We start from the raw sequence: 24,024 nt of genomic DNA, 5'->3' as shown, positions 1-24,024 counted from the left end.
GAAGGATTCCACTAATAACATTAGTCAGAAAAGCAGTGCCAATTTATAACCACCCATTATCTTCTACAACTCATCCATCATGTATCCATAGCAGTAACTTACCCCTAATGCCACACTGCTCTAATACAACAGTCTTTCATGTGGAACTGTATCAAAAGATTAACTGGAATTTAAGTATATGATGTCAACATTTAATTTTTGCATCCAGTTCTTTGTTACAGAATCATAGTTGCTAATTAGATTGGTCAGTTGGATTGTTTTTTGATGTAAACCTCTCTAGCCCTGGGATTTACAGGGTGAGTGAGTATGACTGACTACATTGCTATGTTACCTTGTAATAGTGTCCAATTCAGTGGTATGAATACCGATGAACTGATGTTTATTTATTTATTTATGTACTTAACATTGATATAACTTGCCCTTCTGGTATCTGTGCAGCTGTTGATATTGGTGCTATGAACACTTTGATCAAAATAAAGACATGTATTTATTGAGTAATTCAAGATTACAAAAATGTGTAAAGAAAATAACATGATGATTTTGCTTATAAGGATGGTGAGTAAATTGGATCATTTCTGTGGAGCATGGCCATAAAATTTAACATCAGAGTTAGTTGAATTTGTTGATAAGAACAGGAATTTGTGGATAAGAATTCATTTTCAATTAATTGTATTTATTACTAAGCAAAGTGCATGTTTGAGTGCTGAAAATTCCTTCAGTCTTCGTTGCCTTCACTGTGTTACAACTTATGCATATTGTTTATTCAGGGGATCTCCATGCCATATTTTTTGACATGAACAGGAATATACCAAAGGAATGGGGTTCAAATTTTTCTTGAGGTCGGATTTCTTAAAAAAGAACCTTATTAACTTTTGAGGGCTGTAGTTAACCATTCCATGATTCCCCCCCCCCCCCAATGTTATTCCATTTTGCATAATTTTTCATTCCTCATAGGGCAATAATCTTTATCACCTTCAATGATGTGTTACCATATACAGGCTGTTTTGTACACACACACACACACACACCAGTGTTCTTGAAAGGTGCAGGTTAACTTAAACATATCAGCATCTACAAAAAAAAAAAAAAAATTCCAGAAATAGCAAATATAGGAGGAGTATTTTATTGAATAGTCCCTGCTAATTATGCAAGCATTGCAGCATAATTAGTAGGTGTTGCAGATGTTTGATTTTGCATAATTTTTAAATGTTCACTTCATATGGGTATGATTTTTACTTTTTTGGTTAAAAATTAATAAAAATTTAAATTAGGACTAAAGAGCAAATAGCTTTTTATAAAGCAATTTGCTAATATGTGCTTGTTGCATGTTATTTTTACGAGGTGGCTTTTAGAAGTCTGTAATCTAGCCAGGTTAAGTGGAGGTTTTTTTTTTTCCTCCTTTCCCCTGTCAGTATACTATATGCATCTTAAATGTTACAATCATAACAATAGTAACTTTATTGTAAACCAAAAAAACTTCTATAATACTTACTTATAATATTATTAAAGAAAATTATAAAACAAGAAATATCTAGTATATTCACATTATAGGCATCTACCTCATATTTGTTATAACAAGTTAGGTAAGCTAATGTATGCAACACATTTACATTTCAGGTCTGGAACATTGATAATACGTGATTTATTTTTTTTTAATTTAAAAAAAAAAAAAGCAAATTACTCTTATGCAAAAACAAAGATTTTTTTTTTTTTTTTTTGTGTGCCATATTACCAATTCATTCCTCCAGTCACTGCACAGCAACAAACATAATATTCAGTGCTTCAACTACAATATATGTGATATGCATGGGGAGAAAAAGAGAGAGAGAGAGAGAGAGAGAGAGAGAGAGAGAGAGAGAGAGAGAGAGAGAGAGAAAAGAAATAATAATTATTAGATTTCTATTACTCTAATTTTAATGAAATTTAGGAGGGCTCGACGACTCATTCTAAAGGAGCCAAATATAAAATTTCATGAAAATGAAATTTTTATATTTTGAATTATTACATATGTATTGATGGAAAAAGAAATAATTTCCATATTTCTGTTGTTCTGATTTTAAAGAAATTTAAGATGGCTCAGTAAGTCTCACTATTTTATGAAAATCCATCCATTATGAATCGAGTTATGTGCAAATGGATGGACGGATGGATATGCTGAAGACGATAGACACTTCATGCATATATACTAATGTGCCTAAAAATTATCCTTCTGCTCTGGAATGCTTTAAACCCCATAGGAGAGAGGGTCCCAGCACATAACTCACTAAAGTATTCATTGCCCTCACAAAAAAATTAGAAAGGATGGAAAGTGTGCACAATTACCCAGAAGTAGTAACCAACAATTTCAGATTAAATAGCTGAGGGAATATTCCAAACTGTTCAAGAAATTGTTTCAAAATCAGGTTTGAATGTTTTCAGTATTGCTTGATGCTTGGGTATATCACAAAGCTGTGATATACCCAAGGTATGAGGCTACATCTGTATATGATAATCTGTTTAGTCAATAACTCCAAATGATCATATGAGTAGAATGATTTTTGCTAAAATTTGTTTATCAGAGTTAGATGAAAGCCCAGACTCATTTCTGCCTTTATGGAAATTGTCTTATTTGTTCATAAAAACCTCTCACATTGAAAATTTTCAAAATGACAAAATAGTTGTATGATAGGTATTTACAGTGCAGTTTTTGATTACCTATATTTCATTGAGGAAGAAAATAATGTGGTACTTGATACTGTTGCATTAATACTAACATCATTTTGTTAGTATTAAGTGAAATCATTCTCTATCGAAGCATAAATGAATTTTCTGAAGTCTGCATTTGATGGCATCTGCACTTCAATATAATTACCTCCAACTTTTGCCTATGACACCTCTTGAAAGACTATATTTAATCCATATTAATAAATATTTCAAATTTATTAGAATTGGAACTTGCAGTTAGAAAGATTTCATTTTTGATCTGGAGTACATAACTATGTAATTTTGTTTCCCACTGTGGCCTTAATAATTGAAAACAAAGGTGAACATACACTCAAAGTGAGGCCGTTTACTTTGGCTCAAGCAGATTTCATAATATTGATAATATACGTGGCATGTTAAAAAGTTCCCTAAATCTCACACTGATATTTAAATGGTTTGTGCTACAGCCGTAAGGTTTTGTGGGGCATTGACATTGACCTTGGTGTGCCAAGTGGGAACTTGCTGTATCACCTCACTCGTGTGTCGCAGGTGATTGACTGCAGAATGTTACAATTTGAACAGCATGCTAGCATAAAGTTCTTTAAACTTGGGAAAAGTGCGGCAAGCATTACATGTGGTTTAATCAGTTTAAAAATGAACAGGAAACACCAGAAGGTGAACCTCGCAGTGGATGTCCTTCAGTGTCATGAAACAAAAACGTCACGAAAGTGAAGATATTTGTGTGAAATGATAGGCAAATTGCTGTTATTGACATTGGTCATGAAGCTAGACTGTCTGTAGGCTTAGTACATGCAATCCTGATGCAATATTTAGGGATGCATTGTGCGTGTGTGCAAAATTTATTTTGCCTTTGCTGTTCGGCAATCAAATGAACTGTAGGAAAGCCATTGCAGGTGATTTGTTCAAAAAAATCTGCACAGGTTCCCAGCTTCCTAAGAAAAGTGGTTGCTAGGATTCAGTTGGGTGTTCACCTATGACGCAAGACCAAGGTAGAATCATCTGAATAGCGCACATTGTTCCCATCGCTCAAGTCTTGTGCAACGAAGTTTTACATCAAAGTCATGCTGATCATTTTTGTTGATGAGAACATGGTGCACCATGAATTTGTGACTGGGGGGAGGAAGCATTACTGCTGCTTACTACTTTAAGGGGCGCCTCCGTAGCCAGGTGGGAAGGAGCAGCAGTGCATAGCACACGCTTCTTGATTAGACCGGGGTTCGAGCCCGTCACCACCAAATACGGAGAATGCGGAAAGGTCAGGGAATGACCACCGCATATCCCGGAGCAATATGGCCTTAGTTGCTAATGCTCCTAAAAACCAAATAACAAACAAACATAACTACTTTAAGGTTTTGACACTTTGCGTGAGAATGTGAGGCAAAGATGACCTCAAAAATGGAAGGATGGCTGAATTCTGTACCATGGCAATGTGCCCAGTCACGTGGCAATGGCAGTTCAGCAGGTCTTGGCTGCAAAAATAATCACATTCAGCAGCCTCCCTACTCCCCTGATCTTGCACTGTCTGACCTCTGGCTGTGTGCTAACTGAAAATGAGGCTTCGTGGCCATTTCACTATAGTGAATGACATCAAAGAAAATGCCAAAGCAGCCCTATGTGCACTAAAAAAAAAAAATTTTTTTTTAAGAATGTTTCAAAGCTTAGTAAGACCGATGGGGCAGTGTGTGTGTGTGTGTGTGTGAGAGAGTGAGTGAGTGAAGAAGGAAGGTACTTTGAGGATGATTAGATTAGTAAGTGCCCAACTGTTCACTCAACAAACTTTTAAAATTCTGGGAACATTTTGAATGTACCTTGTGTAATATAATATTTATATTTTTTATAATATTTTGTATTCTCTTCCCAGTAATAAAATTAAATATCTGTTTATAAAATTTAAATACATCATGGAAAATAACTAAGCTTCCAATGAATGCTGCTATTTGTGTCAAATATTTGCATGTTTTAAATGGTGAGACAATTGAGGATGCTATACTTTATTTAATCCTGTATTTGAGTGCATTCAATTGAGGTAAATTCAACTCTGACAATATTTCAGTAATTTATGCTTCTTCAACTCCATCCACACAGCTGAAACTCCTAATACCTGTTGTTGCAAATATTTTCTTTGAATTCTAGGCTGAAATTATTGCACAATTAGAAAAAAAAAATGCATGATTAATTTAAACTTAATTATATGCACATGTCATTAAGAGTTATTGATAGTAAGGTTTGTTTACTGCTGTACACACTCTCCTCCAATTAGTAATATTATCTGGCTTTTTTACATCAATGTATCATCTAGAATTATACTGTTTATGTGAGCACTTCACATTTCGTGCAACACGAGCTCCTGTCTGTTCCTGACATGCTATCCCCCCCCCCTCAATTAAAGCCTACGTTGAAGCCCATGGTTTTTAAATTTGGTCTAAAGGTCTAAAGTGAGTTTTAATTTTCAAAAATTAAAAATGTTTTAAAATAGGACATGAATTTTTCACAACTGTGTTCCTAATTTCACGATTGAAATTAGCATTAGTAGGGGCACATGATGCAAGAAAGCAAACTTATACAGCATCAGCCAAACAAAAAAAAAAAAAAAAAAAACCCTTCCCATTTCACCCATCCATTCATTCCAAATGTTTGTCTTGTTCTGCCTTAAATTTATTTAAGCTATAAACTTCCACAACAACAGATGGAAGTTTGTTCCAGCAATCAACTATCTGCTGGCTAAAGGAAAATTTCCGCACATCAATTCAACAACTGTCTTTCCTCAATTTCAGTTTATGCCCCCTCAGGTTTGTAATCTGAGCAAGAGGAAGAATCCTCTCAGCATTGAGCTTGCTCAATCCATTCAAGGCCTTATACACCTCAGTTAGATCACCTCGCAGATGCCTAGTCTCCAGATGCTGCAGTTTACAGAACTTAACTCTTTCTTTGTCGGGGCACCCCTTTGTTCCCTCGCCAGTCTTCTTGCTTTCTCTTAGTCATTCTAGCAACTTAACATCCTTCCTGAAATGAGGCTTCCAGACCTGTATGGAGTACTCAAGGTGTGGACTGACCATTGCCTTATACAAGGGGATAATCATCTCCTTATCCCTGCTTGCAAAATTCCTGTATATCATTGACAATACTCCATGACCTCCTCTGGCAGCCTGTCTGCACTGCTCAGAAAACTTAATATCTGACTTCACAATTACCCCAAGTCTCTTTCATTCTCCACTACAGCTCAGGGTGGTGTTACCCTGACAGTACATTTCTCTGGGGTTACTGTTACCCATATATAGTACTTTGTATTTGTCAATGTTAAACTTCAGTTGCCACTTCTCAGCCCATCTGCCCAACTTTTCCAGATACTGTTGCAGCAGCATACTTTCATTACTGTTATTAATAATTCTCCCATTATAGGTAACATAAAAAAAAGTTAACAATTTTGAATTATGTTTTGCTGATTTTTTTCAAATTTTCATGCGAACATAGGAATTTGAAATTTTTGTATATTCATCTTGGTTTTTGCTGGAGCTCAAACAGTGGTGACCATTGTACATCATTTCCTTTAGTCTTTAATATAAATATTAATGTTATCTATTGCAGTTATTATTACAAATTGTTCATTCTCTATAATAATGCTTCTCAAACTATCTGTGGTGAAGGACCAGTTCCTTTTATTTCCAATTCGCTTTGCAGACCGCTATTTTTGTAAAATACAATCGCCGTGGACTGATAACATGCACAATGAATTTCCAATCCATCGCAGACCAGTAACAATCTACAGACCACACTTTGAGTAGCTCTGCTCTATAACATATGTTTTGGCACTTGCTCAGAAAGATCTAGTTTGAACCCAAAAAAAATTCTTAAAACTCGAAGTATTTGTAGAAGAATAAGAGGAGTTTACCTCAATATGATATGTAGAACACTTCTGTTCTATGGAAGTGTTCTACGTATTACCGTATTTCCCCATGTATAAGACGCACCTTTTTTCGAAAAATTTGGGGTCTAAAAACTGGGTGCGTCATATACAGTGGTTGTAGATTTTTTTTTACTTGCATTTTGCACTCATTGTTTCGCACTTGTTACCGGTATATTAGGTTACGTTCTGCCCAGAAATGGTTCAGAAAAGATTTTTGTACAGTGCTGAATTCAAGTTATGAGGAGTTGTATGAATTTTATGAGGAATAAAACTTGAGTTCAATAACTTTATGTAATACATTTTTTTTTTTTCAAATTTCTGGCCCCAAAATTAAGGTGCGTCTTAATTGGGGAAATACAGCATATTGAAGTAAATTTCTCTTATTCTTCTACAAATATTGATATCAACTTAGGTATTGAGCACCATAACTGTGTTATATCCTATAACCCCGGGGGCTCATATCTGGTGAGTCTGGATATCATCATTCTTCTCTTTCTTGGTGATTCCCTTCTACTTCTCTCTCTCTCTCTCTCTCTGGGTATCTCAGGAATTTTTTTTTTTTTTTATTTCACTTGGTGCAACAAAAGCCTCAGTCTTCCTTGCACCATATAGCTAATAATAATAATAATAAAACTGAAAGTGTAGTTTGCCAAGTTCAGGTGGAGGGAATAAGGTTTCTTCCATAAATTGAGGTTTTTCAGCCTGCAGAACTTGCAAAATTAGTGTGCGTGTGCACACACAGACAGGCATGAGGGGACACACACACACTGTACAGAGACATAATACATGATAAAAAAGAACATGGCTAATACTATATGAACTGGCATGCTATAATCAAATTAGTTTATTAACCAAGAAACTCCTAAAAACAACTAACAAACTATTTTGGAGCAGTTTTTGTCATAATATATTTATTTGAATTTGACTTTCTTGACAACCTATATTTTTCATTGTTTCATCAAGTAATTTCTTCAAAATTCCTTACTTTGAAGTTTAACTTAATTGTAAATATTAGTTAACCTCTCAAGTAAGTTTAGCAGAAGGAGATGAGCATGAAGATCTTATACAAGGAATCTGTGCCTTTCTTTTGGGCATTTGTATTGAATTTAATGATAATTCTCAACCAAGTTTCACCAAGTAAGTATAGCCACATAATCTATTTATAAATGGAAACTTTTATTTTAAAAAATATTTATTTTTTACACTAATTCAATATGAAAAAATTTCACTTGAGTTTTATAGTGAGTTAATATTTGATGTCATGCCAGTATAGCCTAAGTAAGTTTTATCATGAAAGTAATTGATACTGCTTCTGTATCTAAAGATCTATTGTAGGTACATAATTATCAAAGTTGAATGAGCGTATGTGTGTACTGCAAAACCTGTACCCACATATACTCATATACAAGTAATTTAGGCACCTCTGTAGCTAGGTGGGCAGGAGTAGCAGTGCGTAGCACATGCTTCTTGATTAGACAGGGGTTCAAGCCCGTGACCACCAAATACGAAGGATGCGGAAAGGTCAGGGATTGACCAACGCATATCCCCAGAGCAATATGGCCTTAGTTGCTAATGATCCTAAAAACAAAATAACAACGACAAGTACTTTAAAACCTGTGTGGTTAGTTTATATACATAGAATAAACTTTTGTTAAAATTTTTTGTTCTGATGTACAAAACCTCAAACTCAGCACAAAAGTAAATGTTCACTTTTAACTATGAATGCCAGACTTACAATCAATCATTATTTACCAATTTTTGGAATGTTGAGGATTTTGGACGTTGTTATTTCTCAACATTTCAAAAATTATGGCACATCGAATACATTCTCTCAAATGGCAGGTGTTAAAATCTGTGATCATTTGTTTATCATTTAGTCATTTAAATATCATATCTTTTATCTTGTGGTAGAAGGCAGAACAACAAAAATTTACACATGAAAACCATGAATTTTAATGTGATATATATATTTTAATATGTTTTTACTTCAAAAATTGTATTTCTGAAATTGACTGGTTACCTTGTTTTAAATTGTAATTATGATTAATTTTACTTTTTAACCAGAGATGATCTGTGCCAACTTATTTTGAAAAGAGTGGGTCTAGAGACATTCTTGGATAAGCTTGGAGTTGTTTCCAAACATGAAAGTTATAGTCGAGCTGCACAGAATCCTCATCTGAAATTCAAACAATCAAGTGAAGTTCTCTTTGACTATGAATTCTGCCGACTTTTTAAATCTTTAGAGGGTAAGTTATGGCCAAGAAAGAAAATTATCTTAGTTTATAAATAAAAGAATAAAACTTAAATGAGATTTATGCAATACAGAAACTGTTAACTGTGAAACTTCTTGGAACAGAACTTGTTTACAAAGAAATTCGGTAACAAACAAAACAAAAATCATCTAACAAAAATATGCTATAAATTTTTTTTTATAGAATCAATGTTTAAAATTTTTTTTTTTTCCTTTTATTTTGTCAATTTGGTATTGAACTCATATCCTCCCATGTACCTTACCTCTTCAATTTTCTCTAAATGATCATGTGTTACTTTTCCTTTTAATTTTTATTTGCTATTAATTATAAAATGTTAATTTTTTTTTTTTGCATCAAATAAATACCACATGATGAGTAATAATGTGGTATTTATGATGAATTACAGGTAATTCATCATGAATACCACACACACATACACATTCACACACACACACACACACACATATATATATATGGTATATAGAAAGTGTGAAGAAGATTTTTGTTTAATCCTATTGAATCTATGGTATACACCAGAAGTGAATTTGACAAAATGGATAAGGAATGTAGCGATATATGGTAGGATGAGGTGACAAAGTAAGATATTAAAAAGAGAGAGACAGATAGTTGGCAAGAAATTAAAATAAGAAATGAAAAGGTGACCAAAATAAGACTAAATTGCAGTGTTTTTCACAATTTCAGTGTCTTCATCAGAGGCCATCCACCGAAATTATGAGAAAGACGGCAATGTTCTTGCTTCTGTTTCCGACATGTTCTGTATGTTATGGTGCATGTGTGCTGTAGACACGTATTAAGAACGAAATCTGAAATTTTGCGGCAAGAATAAAGTATAATAAATTGTGCCAATAAATGTAATTATATTATGTAGGGCATGGATGACCTTAAGAAGCAAGTAAAAAGAATTGAATAAACTGAAGTAATGATATTGGAATGTAGGAACAGGCAAGAAGAAAGGAACTTACCATTACCTTTTAAGACTGAACATGACCAAGATGGTGGCGTGCCAGTATATTTATGTATAGGTACCTATACTTATATATTTATGTATAGGTACGCTAGTGGTTCCTAGCATTAGAAAATGGTGTGGGGGGAAAAATTGCATGGTATGGTGTCTGTAGGATAGTTGGATGTATAAATTGAAATGCAATATGTGGTGATGAATGCTGTTAAATACATGGTGCCCAAACTGCCCAGGATAGTTGAGAGATATAATAGCTTACAAAGTAGCGGTGAAAAGCAGCTAAACTTTAAGGTGAGAAATAGATTGGGTAAAGTAAGAAGGTAGTATCCCACATACTTGGTAGTATCCCAGACCTTCGTTCAGGGTCCTAACTATAGGAATGGGTTTTACAACCTAAGCCCAACTACTTACCTCTACTTCATTCATCTTTTTGCTTTTCTTGTCCCTATTTCTTATGTCCTGTGAGCCATTAGTTTATCAAAAGCAATATGCGGGATACTACCTGCTTACTTTATTACACAATTTATTAGGCCTTATTCTTGCTGCGAAATTTCAAATTTTGTTCTTAACACGTGTCTGCAGCACATATGCACCATAACATGCAGAATATGTCAGAAACTGAAGGAAGAACATTGCTGTCTTTCTCATAATTTCGGTGGATGGCCTCTGATGAAGACACTGAAATTGTGAAAAACTGCAATGTGGTCTTATTTTGGTTGCCTTTTCATTTCTTATTTTAATTTCTTGCCAACTATCTGTCTCTCTTTTTCATATCTTTCATGGTCACCTCATCCTACCATATATCGCTACATTCCGTATCCATTTCGTCGAATTCACTTCTGGTGTATACTGTAGATTAAATAGCATTAAACAAAAATCTTCTTCACATTTTCTACATACTGTATCGATTAATTATACGAAGCTTCCTATTAAGGAAATTTTTCACTTAATTAAACTGTTAGTTGAGGCCAACTATATCACCTTTTGAGACAAAGTGTACAAACAAATTTTTGGTTTGCCAATGGGATTGAGCCTGAATGGCTTAATAATGGAGATCTATCTCTCAACAATTGAGCATATACATTTGATGCCTTTTCGACCCCATATCACAACTATGGAAGGTATTTAGACGATGTTCTAGTTATTACTGATAGTAGTACTTCCAAGACATTTTACATTCATTTAATAATATCTAGACTAAAATTTACATTGGAAAGGGAGGATACAGATACAAAGTCATTAAATTTTCTAAATTTCACGCTTACTCGGGACTCGAATAAAATCCAATTTAACATCTATCGAAAACCTACAAACATCAGTATGCTTCTACATTATAACAGCTATCACCCGTTCACCAACAAAAAATCGATTATCTTTAATCAATTTCTAAATGCCTATAAATATTCAACGACGGAATCTGCTTTGGACTCAGAAATACAAATATTAACCAGCAGATTCTTAAACAGGGGTTATCTCTTGCTATAATAAACTGAATTAGGGTACAAGCTAAGGATAGGATACAAAATACTACACCAACCAACCAACAATAGTAATCTCAAAAAATACTTTATTTCTGTCCCATATGTTGAACAGTGCCGCAAACAGCTTAACAGATTCTGTAAAGATACCAAATTTAAAATTGTGGCCAGGCCAATACAGAAATTACACAACACAAATCCTCATTCGCAACACAAATTAATGACCTGGTATACAACATTTCTTGCGGTGATTGTGACTCATCTTAATGCGTTTTCCTCTGAATATTCGTGTTAATCAACATGCGGCCTCGGTTCGTGCTTCTTGTTCAGCAGCGTCAAAATTAGCCTTTCACACCATTAACGAAAAACATACTTTTTTATTTAACAAGGCCAAAATACTTAGTGTCAAACGTAATTATATGGGACTATTAATTGCAGAAACCGTAGAAATTAAATTACACGAGAATTCTGTTAATGTTCACTGGTCATATCTGATCTCCGATTTGTGGGCTTTTACGTGCATGCGAGAAAACAAATAATCTAATCCCTATTTAAGTTACATGCTCATTCCTATTCGGTAATTTTCATTCCTGTGATCACGACATACGGTCGAAAAACATTGTCGGCTTCAGGAAGGAAAATTGTTTTGCAATTTTTTCATTAAATTCTTTTAATTAATTTTCTTATTTTTAATTGCATTAAATTGATTTTTAATTATTTGTTACTCTAATGTAAGATTTTCGATTTTTTTGTTTTAATTTCTGGAGAGTATCATATGGAAGTGTTCTACATACTATATTGAGGTAAACTCCTCTTATTATTTTACAAAAATTTACAAATATTGATATCAACGTAGAACGTATTGAGCATTACAGCTCTGGTTCATACTACACACACACACGCACACAACTGTTAAGAAGCAGAAAAAGGAAAATAACAAAAGTTGTCGTATGTCTAATACTCCAAAATCCGCAGTTAATTACCTTTCATCCCTTCCGCACTTCACATACATTTGTATTATATTTCACATTACGCTTTTGTAAATTTGTATTTATTTTAATTTACATTATTAACATTATTTTCAGCAGTGTGGAAGGAGTAGATGAAGGCCAAATTGCTAAAATATTAGCATTACCATTAGCAGTGGTAAATCATGCAAGAAAACAAGCTTATACAGCATCAGCCAAAAAAAATACAACACCTCATTTCACTTATTTATTCCATCCAGTAGTCTGTGTAGTTCTTCCTTGAATTCATTTAAATTATCAACTTCCACAATAACAGATCAAAGTTTGTTCCAACAATCAACCACCCATTGGGTAAAGGCAAACTTCTGCACATTTATTCTGCAACCATCCTTCCTCAATTTGAGTTTGTGCCCACTCTTGTGTGGTCTGAGCAAGAGGAAGAATCCCATCAGCATTGAGCTTGCTCAATCCATTCAAAGCTTTAAACACCTCAGTCAGATCACCTCATAGGTGCCTAGTCTCCGGATGCTGCAGTTTGTACAACTAAAGCATTTCTTGGTAAGATCATCCCTTTGTTCTGCTCACCACTCTCATTGCCCTTCTCTGTACTCATTCCAGAAGCTCCACATCCTTCCTAAAATGAGGCCTCCAGACCTGTATGCAGTACTCAAGATGTGGCCTCACCATTGCCTTATACAATGGAATAATCAGCTCCTTATCCCTGCTAGCAAAATTCTAGTATATCATTGACAAAACTGCATGAGCTGGCCTAGCAGCCTCTCTGCATTGCTCAGAGAACTTCATATTTAATAGCATAATTACCCCAGGTCTTTTTCATTTTCCAGAATCCTGAGTGTAGTACAACACAGTTGGTATATTACTCTGGGGTTACTCCTACCCAGTGCTTTTTTTGTAAAAAAAAAATAGGTGCCGGTACTCATTCTTTGCTATCAGGAAAAATTAAAAGGGAAAAGTACTCTGAAAAATTTTTTTTCTGATATTGTTACTTTAGTAGTAATGTTTTTAGAATAAGAACAACAAATTAAGTATATTAACACAGTTTATTAAGCATAAATTTATTATTCAAGTATATAAAAAAATAAGTAAAAAATAATAACATAAGTAAAAATAATTTCATGATAAAGTTTTTGTAGAATATTCCAAATTTTTATTAAGTTCTCATCCGATACCCTATGCCAGGGGTCAGTAACCTTTGAGCGAAGAGACATTTTTGATATAATTAAAAAAAAAAAAGAGAGAGAGAGAATCCGAATAGCCACACCTCAGCTCAAGCTGGGAGGAGGCGAGAGTTTTTAAGAAATGGAATGCCGACTGGGCTAGTTGGGTGGGTAAAGTGCCTGCCTGGCAACCCAAAGGTCGCGGGTTCGAATACCGCCTCAGGCTTGGATCAAAGTACTGCAAAAACCTTGGGAGGTGCATTATGGCCACAGAAGCTGATGCGCCAACAACCACAAAAAAAAAAAAAAAAAAAGAAATGGAATAGAGTGGGAAGGTGTTTATTAAAAAAATGTTTTGAAATATTATTTATTAATACCGAAAAAACGTAACAAATATCCAATTAGGTACAAATTAATGACTTTTGATGTTGAGCGAGTCTCTCAACATCATGCGAGTATGTCGTAATTAAACATGCTTACATTGTTCAGACAACGGTTTCATGATTTATTTTTAATATAGTTCGTGTTAAAAAATATTTGCTTGCAGAAATACGTCGAACCAAAAAGTGAGAGAAGTCCAAACGCAAATATTTTGAAATTTATATATGAGTCCTGTAAGCTACACCACATATCGAACACAATTTTGTATGCATTTTAAAGTCATCTATCGCCGTCCATTTGGGTAAAATTGCAAGGGCAGCCTTTTGCCTCTCCAAATCCTCAATTTCAAATTTTAAAGTATTTTATTTGCACTCCACATGCTCTTGACTTTTAAGTCCTCTTAACTCTGTTTCAAATTGTGCTTCATGTGAGCTGTAAAGTTAAGGAACCGCAGTTACGTGTTATGTGATTGAGGTGTATAAAGCCTTGAATGGTTTGAGCTTGCTAAATGCTGATGAGATTCTTCCTCTTGCTCAGAATAATCGCCTGAGAGGGCATAAATTCAAATTGAGGAAAGACAGTTGTAGGATAGATGTGCGGAAGTTTGCCTTTAGCCAGCAGGCAGTTGATTGCTGGAACAAACTTCCATATGTTGTTGTAGAAGTTGATAGCTTAAATAGATTCAAGGCAGAACTTGACAAACATTTGGAGCAATGGGATGGGTGAAATAAGGGTGGGGTGGTTTTTTTTTTTTTTTTTGGCTGATGCTATATAACTTGCTTTCTTACATCATATGCCTTTGCTAATGCTAAAAGAGCTACATGCACCGGTTGCCAACCCCTGTCCTTTGCCGACTTCTTTTCTTCCTCTTTGTGTGTCGGTTGTTGAATGACAAAGACATGAATCGACATTTTGCTGGATCGAAGCAGGTCAGTGAAGAAGCAGATTGAAGCAACCTACAATTTTAAGAAACAGTAGTGAAGAAACTGTTTTTGTCATCAGCGAAGGGCTGGTTGGGCTAACGATCAGATTCATTTGTGAAAATCCTCTTTCACATTCAATCGATGAAATTGGTATCGTTCTCCAAGCATTCAACAAATTCTTCCAAAACCTTATCAATTAGGTATCCACGAATTGCATATCTTTCATTTAACTGTAACCTAATTGACAATTTTCTAACTTCGTTTTCACCAATTTACAACAATTCATGTTTAGAATGATTATACCTTCGTTTTCCTTTTCTCGTCATCGGTATTGTCACTAGTTCTTAAATTTGAATTTTTTCTTTTCTTTTCTTTTTTTTTTTGAAACTGTCCAAAATGTCTGTGTCATTTGGATATTCAGGTTCTGTGACCATGTAAACAGAGATAGGGAAAATTTATGAAAAAATGTGGATAACGCACTTCCACAAAACAACAGATGATTATTTGTCGGGGTAAAAGAAAATAACTTTTCTAATTCTCAAATGGGGCACTTACAGTTGATTCACAGAGGTGTCCAACCGCAAGGAAAGTGAACTAAAACAGCATTTTAAAATTTGTTATTTATGAAAAAAATTTTCATTAAATGTTTTGTTCAGTAATTGTGTATTGTATTTAATAAAATTTTCAAATATTTTCTTTGAATTTTTTTGAATGTGGCCACTGCAGTAGAAGATGGGCCAGAGCCCATTGGGAATACACTTTGATCTGCTCACTCTTGACTAGCACGACTCCTCCGCATGTGGGACAGGTGGTCGGATAGGTTTTACCAGGTACCACTAAGTTGTAGAATGCTTTAGCTCTCTTAATTCATGCAGCAGGACTAATTGCCTAAAGGCAAGAAATGCAAAAAGTGCATACCGAGTTAATTATCTCCTAATCCATTTGCTATATGAAAATTTTCTTCACTCAATGGAAAGTATTTTAAATGTAACTTCCAGGGGAAAGTCAAAATAATTTTCTATAAAAGGACTTCGTTAAACAGAGGTCCAACTGTGTAATTTAGAATTATAAAAATGGTTATACAGTTTTATATAGAAATATCTTAACAATAGACAGTAAAAAAATGTAAATTTAGTTAAATAATTTTAAGCTTATTTGAATAGTAGGTAAACGTGTGGAAAAAAATTTACAGAATATTACAAATTTCAAAGTGCACTGCATCCAAATGTCACACGTCACTGTTAATAAAGGTGCCGGTATGCAGTACCATTGTGTACCGCCTGAAAAAAAGTACTGCTCCTACCCATATGCAGTGTTTTGAATTTATCAATGTTAAACTTCAATTTCCATTTCTAGAAAAGAAAAGTTAGCCCATCTTCCCAACTTTTCTAGATCCTGTTACAGCAGCATACCGTCATTAACCACCCTGCCAACTTTTGTATCATCTGCAAACTTGGACATTACGCCTGATATGCTTTCATCAATATCAATGATAAATATAGAAAACAACAATGGGTCCAACACTGAACCCTGGGGAACTTCACTAATAAAATTAGTCCATGAAGAGCAACATTCATTGATTACCACTCTGTCTTCTCTCTCTCTCTCTCTCTCTCTCTCTCTCTCTCTCTCTCTCGCAACTGTCCCTTTTCCATAGCATCAGGATTGAATTGACCCCACACAACTGATTCTAGGTTAAAGAGTATAACCTTGGTGGAAACAATTGTGCTTATATATGTTGACACATGTTTAGGCTGAAATTTTGAATTTGATATTAAAATTGGACACAGTATTTCTGTTTAGACTTTGCAATTTCTAAATTAAAATTTTGCTTGATCAGCTGCTTTTTTTCTCAGTAGGAAAGTTATTCCCCATCTTCAGCTTAGTCTTTAGACTATAGATGATGTTTTGTTGCCATCTTCGTACTTCCGAAACAAATGTAAACTGCTTTTATTTGAAGAAAATAGAGAAAAGAAATGATGGCTGTTGTGATTTTTGCTCTTCAGTGTGCACACTTATCTGGTTGTGAAAGGCTATCTATTATGCAGTTGTCTTGTCTCCTTATTTTGACTCTTGTATTTGTTTGTGTTTATTTCTGAAGTATAGGGATGTTTTTAGAGTAAACAAAAGATGGACAACAACTTGACTTTTGAAAAAAAAAAAAAAAGCAGTTGGTGTTAGAAAAAGTTTTAAGTTAAAAATCATAAAATTTGATTAATAGTTAATCCAATTTTAACACTAAATTCTAAAACATTGAATTCTTTTAGCCGTTTACTGATTATTTTGTCATTTTAGCCCAAATATTACAAAAAAGATCCAGACAGCAAATAGGCTAAACCTAAAAGTGAGGCTTTGGTGCTTTTTAATTGAAGCAACCAATATATAATGCTCTTTTTAACAAGGCTGTTGTGACGTACTGTAATAAAGTTATTATTATAGTAAAATAAAGACAAGTTTCAGTTATTAGAATCATGTGACATGAGAGGAAATAATTTTTTTTTTTTTTTTTTTGCTGAATAAGAAATCTGGCTATATAGAAGAACATAACTGATCTAGAGTATTACTTGATTTTTATTTTTAGGAAAAAGAGAAATGTAAAGTAATTGCCTTCATAATGTAAACTGTATTTCAGAATGAAATCATGTAAAGATTCATATTATCTATAACTTTTACTAGATTTAATTTTTTGTCATTTGAATTATTAGAAATATTAAATAATGTTTGTGAAATCATAAATTCAAGAGAAGTCTTTTTTATTTTAAAAATATATTACTAAATATATAATAATTGTATAACTTAGCAGTTTTATTTAATAATTATTCATTTTATTATAATTTCATTGCCAATTATAATATGAAGAACACACCTTATAAGCATTCATTGAAAATTTTTTCAGTCTATTTTCTTAAATGCTGTTTTAATACACAAAGTAATGGATATGACAGGATTTTTTTCCAGATTTCTTGCCACCAGAAGGTACTAATTGAGACTGCCCCTTAAATCTCACCAGACTGTCAACTTCACCCACTGAGAAAGACAGTTTATGCCACTGGTTGATAACATGCTGCCCAAATATAAATTTTCTTTCAGTCTGTTATGTCTTCTTCTTCTTTTTTTTTTTTTTTTTTTCCCTCTCTCTCTTTTCAAATGAGATCTCCATACTTGGATACATTATTTCAAGTGTGGTCTTACAATTGCCTTATACAGTGACATTATGACCTTTCTATCTGTACTGGCTATTGTTCAATAAATCATTGATAGCACACCATGGTCTTTCCTGGCTGCTCCCTATCCCAATAACTCCCACTGATCCCTTTCTTTCTTGCTGTTTTTAATTCAACCCCACTAAGTGTATAAATTATTTAAATGATATTCCCTAAGTGTTGAAAGACAAAGAGAGATGCTGCATAGTTAAAGCATGAGTTTTAATTTCAGGAAAGGGGCTATGACAGTTTAAGGTGTGACATCGTATCTATCAATTGGGCAGGTTGCAAAACAAGGGCAACTACAATAGATTTATGGAATACCTTTAAAGAAACAATCACATAAGCCATGAATGCAAACCATGAACCATGCTGCATTAAAACATAGCTGCCACTTTTCTGGCCATCTTTGAAGCCTGTTCAAGTCATCCTAAAAGAGCACTGCTTGGCACTGATCATTAAAAACTCTGTCACTCTTTTCTTCATCTGCAAATTTTTAAAATCACTCCCTCTATCTCTTTGTTGATATCCTTTATGAAAATCAGAAACAACAGTGGGCCATGAACCTATCCTTAGGGAATCACCCACTTCTAATGTTACACTAATCTAAAGAATATCTATTAATCACAATCCTCTGCATTCTGTGCATCCATCCTGCAGTCTATCTTTAGAATCTTGCCAGTAATTCCAACATGTTTCAGCTTATACCATACCCTCTCATGAGGGACCGAGTTCAGTATCTTTCTAAAATCCAAATAAACTGTTGAAATTACCAGCGAGATGGATGTAGAGAATAATAACTCTGTGTGTGTGTGTGTGTGTGTCTGTCTGTCTGTCTGTCCGTCCGTCCGTCTGTCCTTGGATTGCACTCTTAATCGTTGCCTCTAAGATTTTCCTTTCCACTGAAGTTAGACTAACCAGCTTGTACTTACCAACTTCACTCACAGAACCTCCTTTATTGGTGATATGTTGCACTTCTACAATCCAAAGGAATCTCTCCTGAGTGCAATGATGTCCTCAATGATTATCCTTATGATTTTTTCAATGCTTCAGTGCACTGTCTGGCAACTTCCCTTAAAATTATTGAATATATGCCATCAACTCTTGGAGCCTTACTTGCCTTTAGGCTTAGAAGTTTTTCTAATAAATAGTCAACTGTAATTTTGAAATCACAAAATCACCTGGGAATAATTGTGCAGTTGAAATTCTCTGAGCAGTGCAGACATGCTGCCAGGAGAGCTCTTGGGGTTTTGTCAATGATATACAGAAACTTTGCTAGCAGGGATAAGGAGGTGATTATTGCTTTGTATAAGGCCGTGGTTAGGCTGCATCTTGAGTACTGTATACAGATCTGGGAGCCCACTTTAGAAAGGATGTAAATCTGCTGGAACAGGTTCAGAGAAAGTATTAGCATTAGTAGAGGCATTTGATGCAAGAAAGCAAGCTTATGCAGCATCAGCCAAAAAAAATAATAAAATAAAATAAATAAATAAAAAAAAAAAAAATAACCACTTCCAATTCACCCTTCTGTTCATTCGAAATACCTGTCCAGCTGAGCCTTAAACTTATTTAGGCTATCAACTTCCACGACAAGGGATGGAAGTCTGTTCCACCAACCAACCACCCGCTGGCTAAAGGCAAATTTCCGCACATCTATCCTACATCTGTCTTTCCTCAATTTGAATTTATGCCCTCTCAGGTGATTATTCTGAGCAAGAGGGAGAATCCCATCAGCATTGAGCATGCTCACACCATTCAAGGCTTTATACACCTCTATCAGATCACCTCGCTGGTGCCTAGTCGCCAGACACTGTAATTTGCAAAACTTAAGCTCTTTCTTCGTAAGAGCACCCCTTTGTTCCATTCACTACTCTTGTTGCCCTTCTCTGTACTTGTTCCAGCAGCTCTACATCCTTCTTGAAATGAGGCTTCCAGGCCTGTATGCAGTACTCTAGGTGTGGTCTGACCATTGCCTTATACAAGGGAATAATCACCTCCCTATCCCCGCTAGAAAAATTCCTATATATCATTGACAATACACCATGAGCTACTCTTGCAGCCTGTCTGCACTGCTCAGAGAACTTCATATCTGCCTACACAACCACCCCCAGGTTCTTTTCATTCTCTACCACTGTCAGTGTTGAACCACAGAGTTGATATGTTGCTCTGGAGTTGCTGTTTCCCATATGTAGTACTTTACATTTGTCAATGTTAAACTTCATTTGTCACCTCTCAGCCCATCTGCTCAACCTTTCCAGATCCTGTTGCAGCAGCATAGTGTCAGTAGCGTCCTTGACAACACTGCCAACCTTCGTATTGTCTGCAAACTTGGACATTAAGCTTGATATACCATCATCAATATCATTTATAAATACAGAAAACAATAATGGACCCAATACTGAACCCTGAGGGACTCCACTAATAACATTAGTCCATGATGAGCAGTGTCCATTGATTACCACTCTCTGTCTTCTCCCCCTCAACCACCCCTTTATCCATAGCAGCAATTTGCCTCCAATGCCACACTGCTCCAATTTGTGCAGAGTCTTCCATGTGCAACAGTATCAAAAGCCTTTCTAAGATCCAAGTATATAATATCAAAGTTATTCCCTGCATCCAGTACTTTTGTGACTGCATCATAGTATCCAATCAAATTGGTCGGTCAAGACTTCCCCTTAACAAAACCATGCTGTGTCCGAGCTATAACTGAAGTCTTGTCTAGATAATCCTGCAGTGCTTCTTTAACCAGTGCCTCCATTAATAATCCGGGAACAGAAGTTAAACTCACAGGTCTATAATTACTTTTGTCATCCTTTGATCCTCCTTTGTGAATTGGGGTCACATTTGCACATCTCCAGTCCATGGATACCTCCCCTGAGGACAAGGAAGCTGTCATAATTATGGCTAAGGGTTTGCTTACTTCCTTTGCTTCCTCCTTTAATATAACTGGATAGACCCTTTCCACCCCAGGTGCCTTTCTTGTGTTTATCTTCAACAATTTCTCCTGCACTTTACTCTCAGAGATTACAAGATTCTCTAGCTTACTGCCAGAGTTGAATACACCTCTGGCATCCCCCTCGCTGAATAACTCCTCATGTGTGAATGTCGATGCAAAATATTCATTTAGTTTGTTAGCTACCTGAGCAGGATCATCAACAGTTGACCCATCGATATCAAGTGGACCAATCTGATTCATCCCCTTCCTTTTAGAGTTTACATAAGTAAAGAACTCTTTGCTGTTTTTCTTTGCATCCCTTGCCAAAGATATCTCATCTGCCTTCGCCTGCTTAACCTCCTTTGTAACTTGGTTACAGATCAACTTGTATCTATCATAGGCTTCTGTGTCGCGTGTTAATTTGTATGTATCCGATGCATTTTTCTTCTCTGCCATATGTCTCATTAGTTCATCTGACATCCATTTTGGCCTAAACCTTGAACAATATTTCTTAGTTGGTATTTAAAGCCTAGTAGCTTCCAAGATAAGTTCTTTGAATGCTTCCCATTTTGAATTTGCTGTTGGTAACATCAGTTGGTCCCACTGTATAGAATTTAAATACTGTCTCAGTCCATCGTAGTCGCCTTTACGAAAGCAATAACCCTTCCCTTTACCCCTAATGGTAGTTACCTCTTTGAGTAAATCCCACTTCAGCACACTGTGATCACTGCCACCTAGTGGTTCATTTATCTGCAGATTCTTAATGCATGAAGAATCACTACTGATAATCAAATCAAGAGTATTACTTCCTCTAGTTGCCTCCCAAACGTGCTGATGTAGAAAACAATCATCCAATAAATCCACAAAAGCCTTGCTAGTGTGTGAGTGACAAGCCCCCAAATTCCAGTCAATATCTGGGAAATTAAAATCCCCCATTATGACTCTCTGATTTACTGGCCCACTCTATTTCCCTGTACAGTTTCTTATTATACTCATCAGAGTCATTAGGCCTACAGCACACTCCTACTCTCAATTTTGATCTCCCAATGCTTATGTCACACCAAACTGACTCGACACTGCGCTGTCCTTGGCGCCTCCATAGCCAGGTGGGCAGGAGCAGCAGTGCGTAGCACATGCTTCTTGATGAGACGGGGGTTCGAGCCCATCACCACCAAATACGGAGGATGCGGAAAGGTCAGGGAATGACCACCGCATAACCTGGAGCAATATGGCTTTAGTTGCTAATGCTTCTAAAAACCAAATAACAAACAAACAACAAACTGTCCAGCGATGTCGACTGGCTTCACTTCCTTGGATTTTATGTATTTCTTAACTAATAGCATAACCCCTCCTCCCTTCCTATTCTGTCTATCCTTTCTGTAGACATTGTACTTCCCAAATTCCAGTTCTGCATTCCTTATATCTGTGTGACACCACGTCTCTGAAATCCCAACAATATCTGCCTTTGATGGTTTGAGAAATACCTCAAATTCATCAAATTTATTTACTAAACTCCTAGCATTGGTGTACACGCCAGTATACATGCACCTGTTCTTTTTCTTAGCTACCCTAACACAACCCATGTGTTTACTTGTACCCCAATGATTTCCAGCAGTCTCTGAAATATCCTGCATCTTATTTTCCAGGCTGCTGCTCATTCCAATAGAAGCAGTGCAAGAATCACTTTCACCTCTCTCTGGCGCCTCCGTAGCCAGGCGGGAAGGAGCAGCAGTGCGTAGCACATGATTCTTGATTAGACCGGGGTTCGAGCCCATCACCACCAAATACAGAGGATGTGGAAAGGTCAGGGATTGACCACCGCATATCCCGGAGCAATATGGCCTTAGTTGCTAATGCTCCTAAAAACCAAACAACAACAAAAACTTTCACCTCTGCCAGTGGCTACTGTTAATCTATTAGTCCTTGTATCCCCCCAATCTAGCAGTTTTCCGACCCACCTAACACTTCCTCGATAGCATCAGCAAACATTCTTGCACCCTTTCTATTTAAGTGTATCCCATCCCTATAGAAGCAGTCTCTCCTGTTAACAAGTACAGACCAGGCTGAAAAAAATTCTACCCCTTGAGCCTTGCACAATCCTTCCAGGGCCGAATTGATCAACAGGGCTCTCATCATATACTCCCTCCTATCGTGTCTGGGCAGAATTGGCTAACCAAGACTGGTGAAAGGAACAAAAGGATGCTCATAGCTAGAAAGGCTTCATTTTGCAAATTGCAGCATTTTGAGACTAGGCACCTGCTGGGAGATCTGATTTGTGTTTAAAGCTTTGAATGGATTGGATTGAGTAAATGGAATTTTAATGGCATTCTTCCAATTGCTGAGACTACACTCATGAGGGGGCATAAATTCAAGGAAGGATGTTTGCAGGTTAGATGTGCAGAAGTTAGCTTTCAGCTAGCAGGTTGTTGTTTGTTGGAACAAGCTTCCATCTGTTGTTGTGGAAGTGGACAGTTTGAATAAATTCAAGGAAGAACTAGACAAATATTGAAGAACTGGCAGTTCATTACAGCTTCTAGACTGATCTGTAAAACATTGTCACCCTATGAAATTTTTTAGTCACCATGGCATCTGTGTTTGCCAAGATGTACTAATAACTGTCTTCATTCAACCTGGCTTTGTTTTCCAGAAGTTCCAGCAGGATAAAATTGGTTCAGACCTGATTTCATGAAAAAATAAAATATTTATTGCTACTTTGATGTTTTTGAATTGTCCTAAGATACTAAAATTACTTGGGGAAAAAAAATTATTACTTCTTGTAAATTATATTAATTAAAATTAGTTAAAGTTAAATTACTTCTTGTAAAGTTTTTTTTTTCTTTCAAAGAAAAACATTTAAATCATATATGATCCCTCTTCCTATTTAGTTATCTCAAAGTTAAAGAAGGTTATTTTCTTTAATTAGGAACAATAATTAAAGCTGTTCAGCCAAAAGCCAAAGAACTTATGAATGGTCCTGAATCCAGTATGACAGCAGAGCAGTGTGGTTTACTTCAACAGTACAAAGATCTCATCAGAAGTCAGGTTAGGATAAAAAAAAAACTAGTTTGATAACTATTTTATGAATGTCCATTTTTTTTTTTTAGGTAAAATTTTAGG

General features: G+C 35.5%; 1 protein-coding gene across 1 annotated transcript in view; it reads left to right on the top strand.

Annotated features, from left to right (window-relative positions):
- The window catches only part of p115 (General vesicular transport factor p115), a 262,239-nt gene that overhangs the window by 184,692 nt on the left and 53,523 nt on the right, over window positions 1-24,024 (top strand). The window contains exons 14-16 of the mRNA XM_090380276.1: window positions 7,623-7,744; window positions 8,672-8,853; window positions 23,831-23,949. Of these exons, the coding sequence (XP_090236402.1) occupies window positions 7,623-7,744; window positions 8,672-8,853; window positions 23,831-23,949 (423 nt within the window). The remainder of the gene's footprint in view (window positions 1-7,622; window positions 7,745-8,671; window positions 8,854-23,830; window positions 23,950-24,024) is intronic.

This window comes from Mastigoproctus giganteus, chromosome 8, assembly GCF_048544385.1.
Source record: "Mastigoproctus giganteus isolate SK-2022 chromosome 8, ASM4854438v1, whole genome shotgun sequence".
In the NCBI taxonomy this organism is placed as follows: Eukaryota; Metazoa; Arthropoda; class Arachnida; order Uropygi; family Thelyphonidae; genus Mastigoproctus; species Mastigoproctus giganteus.
The sequence above is the reverse complement of the archived record's forward strand: the minus strand, read 5'-3'. Positions and strand labels throughout refer to the sequence as shown.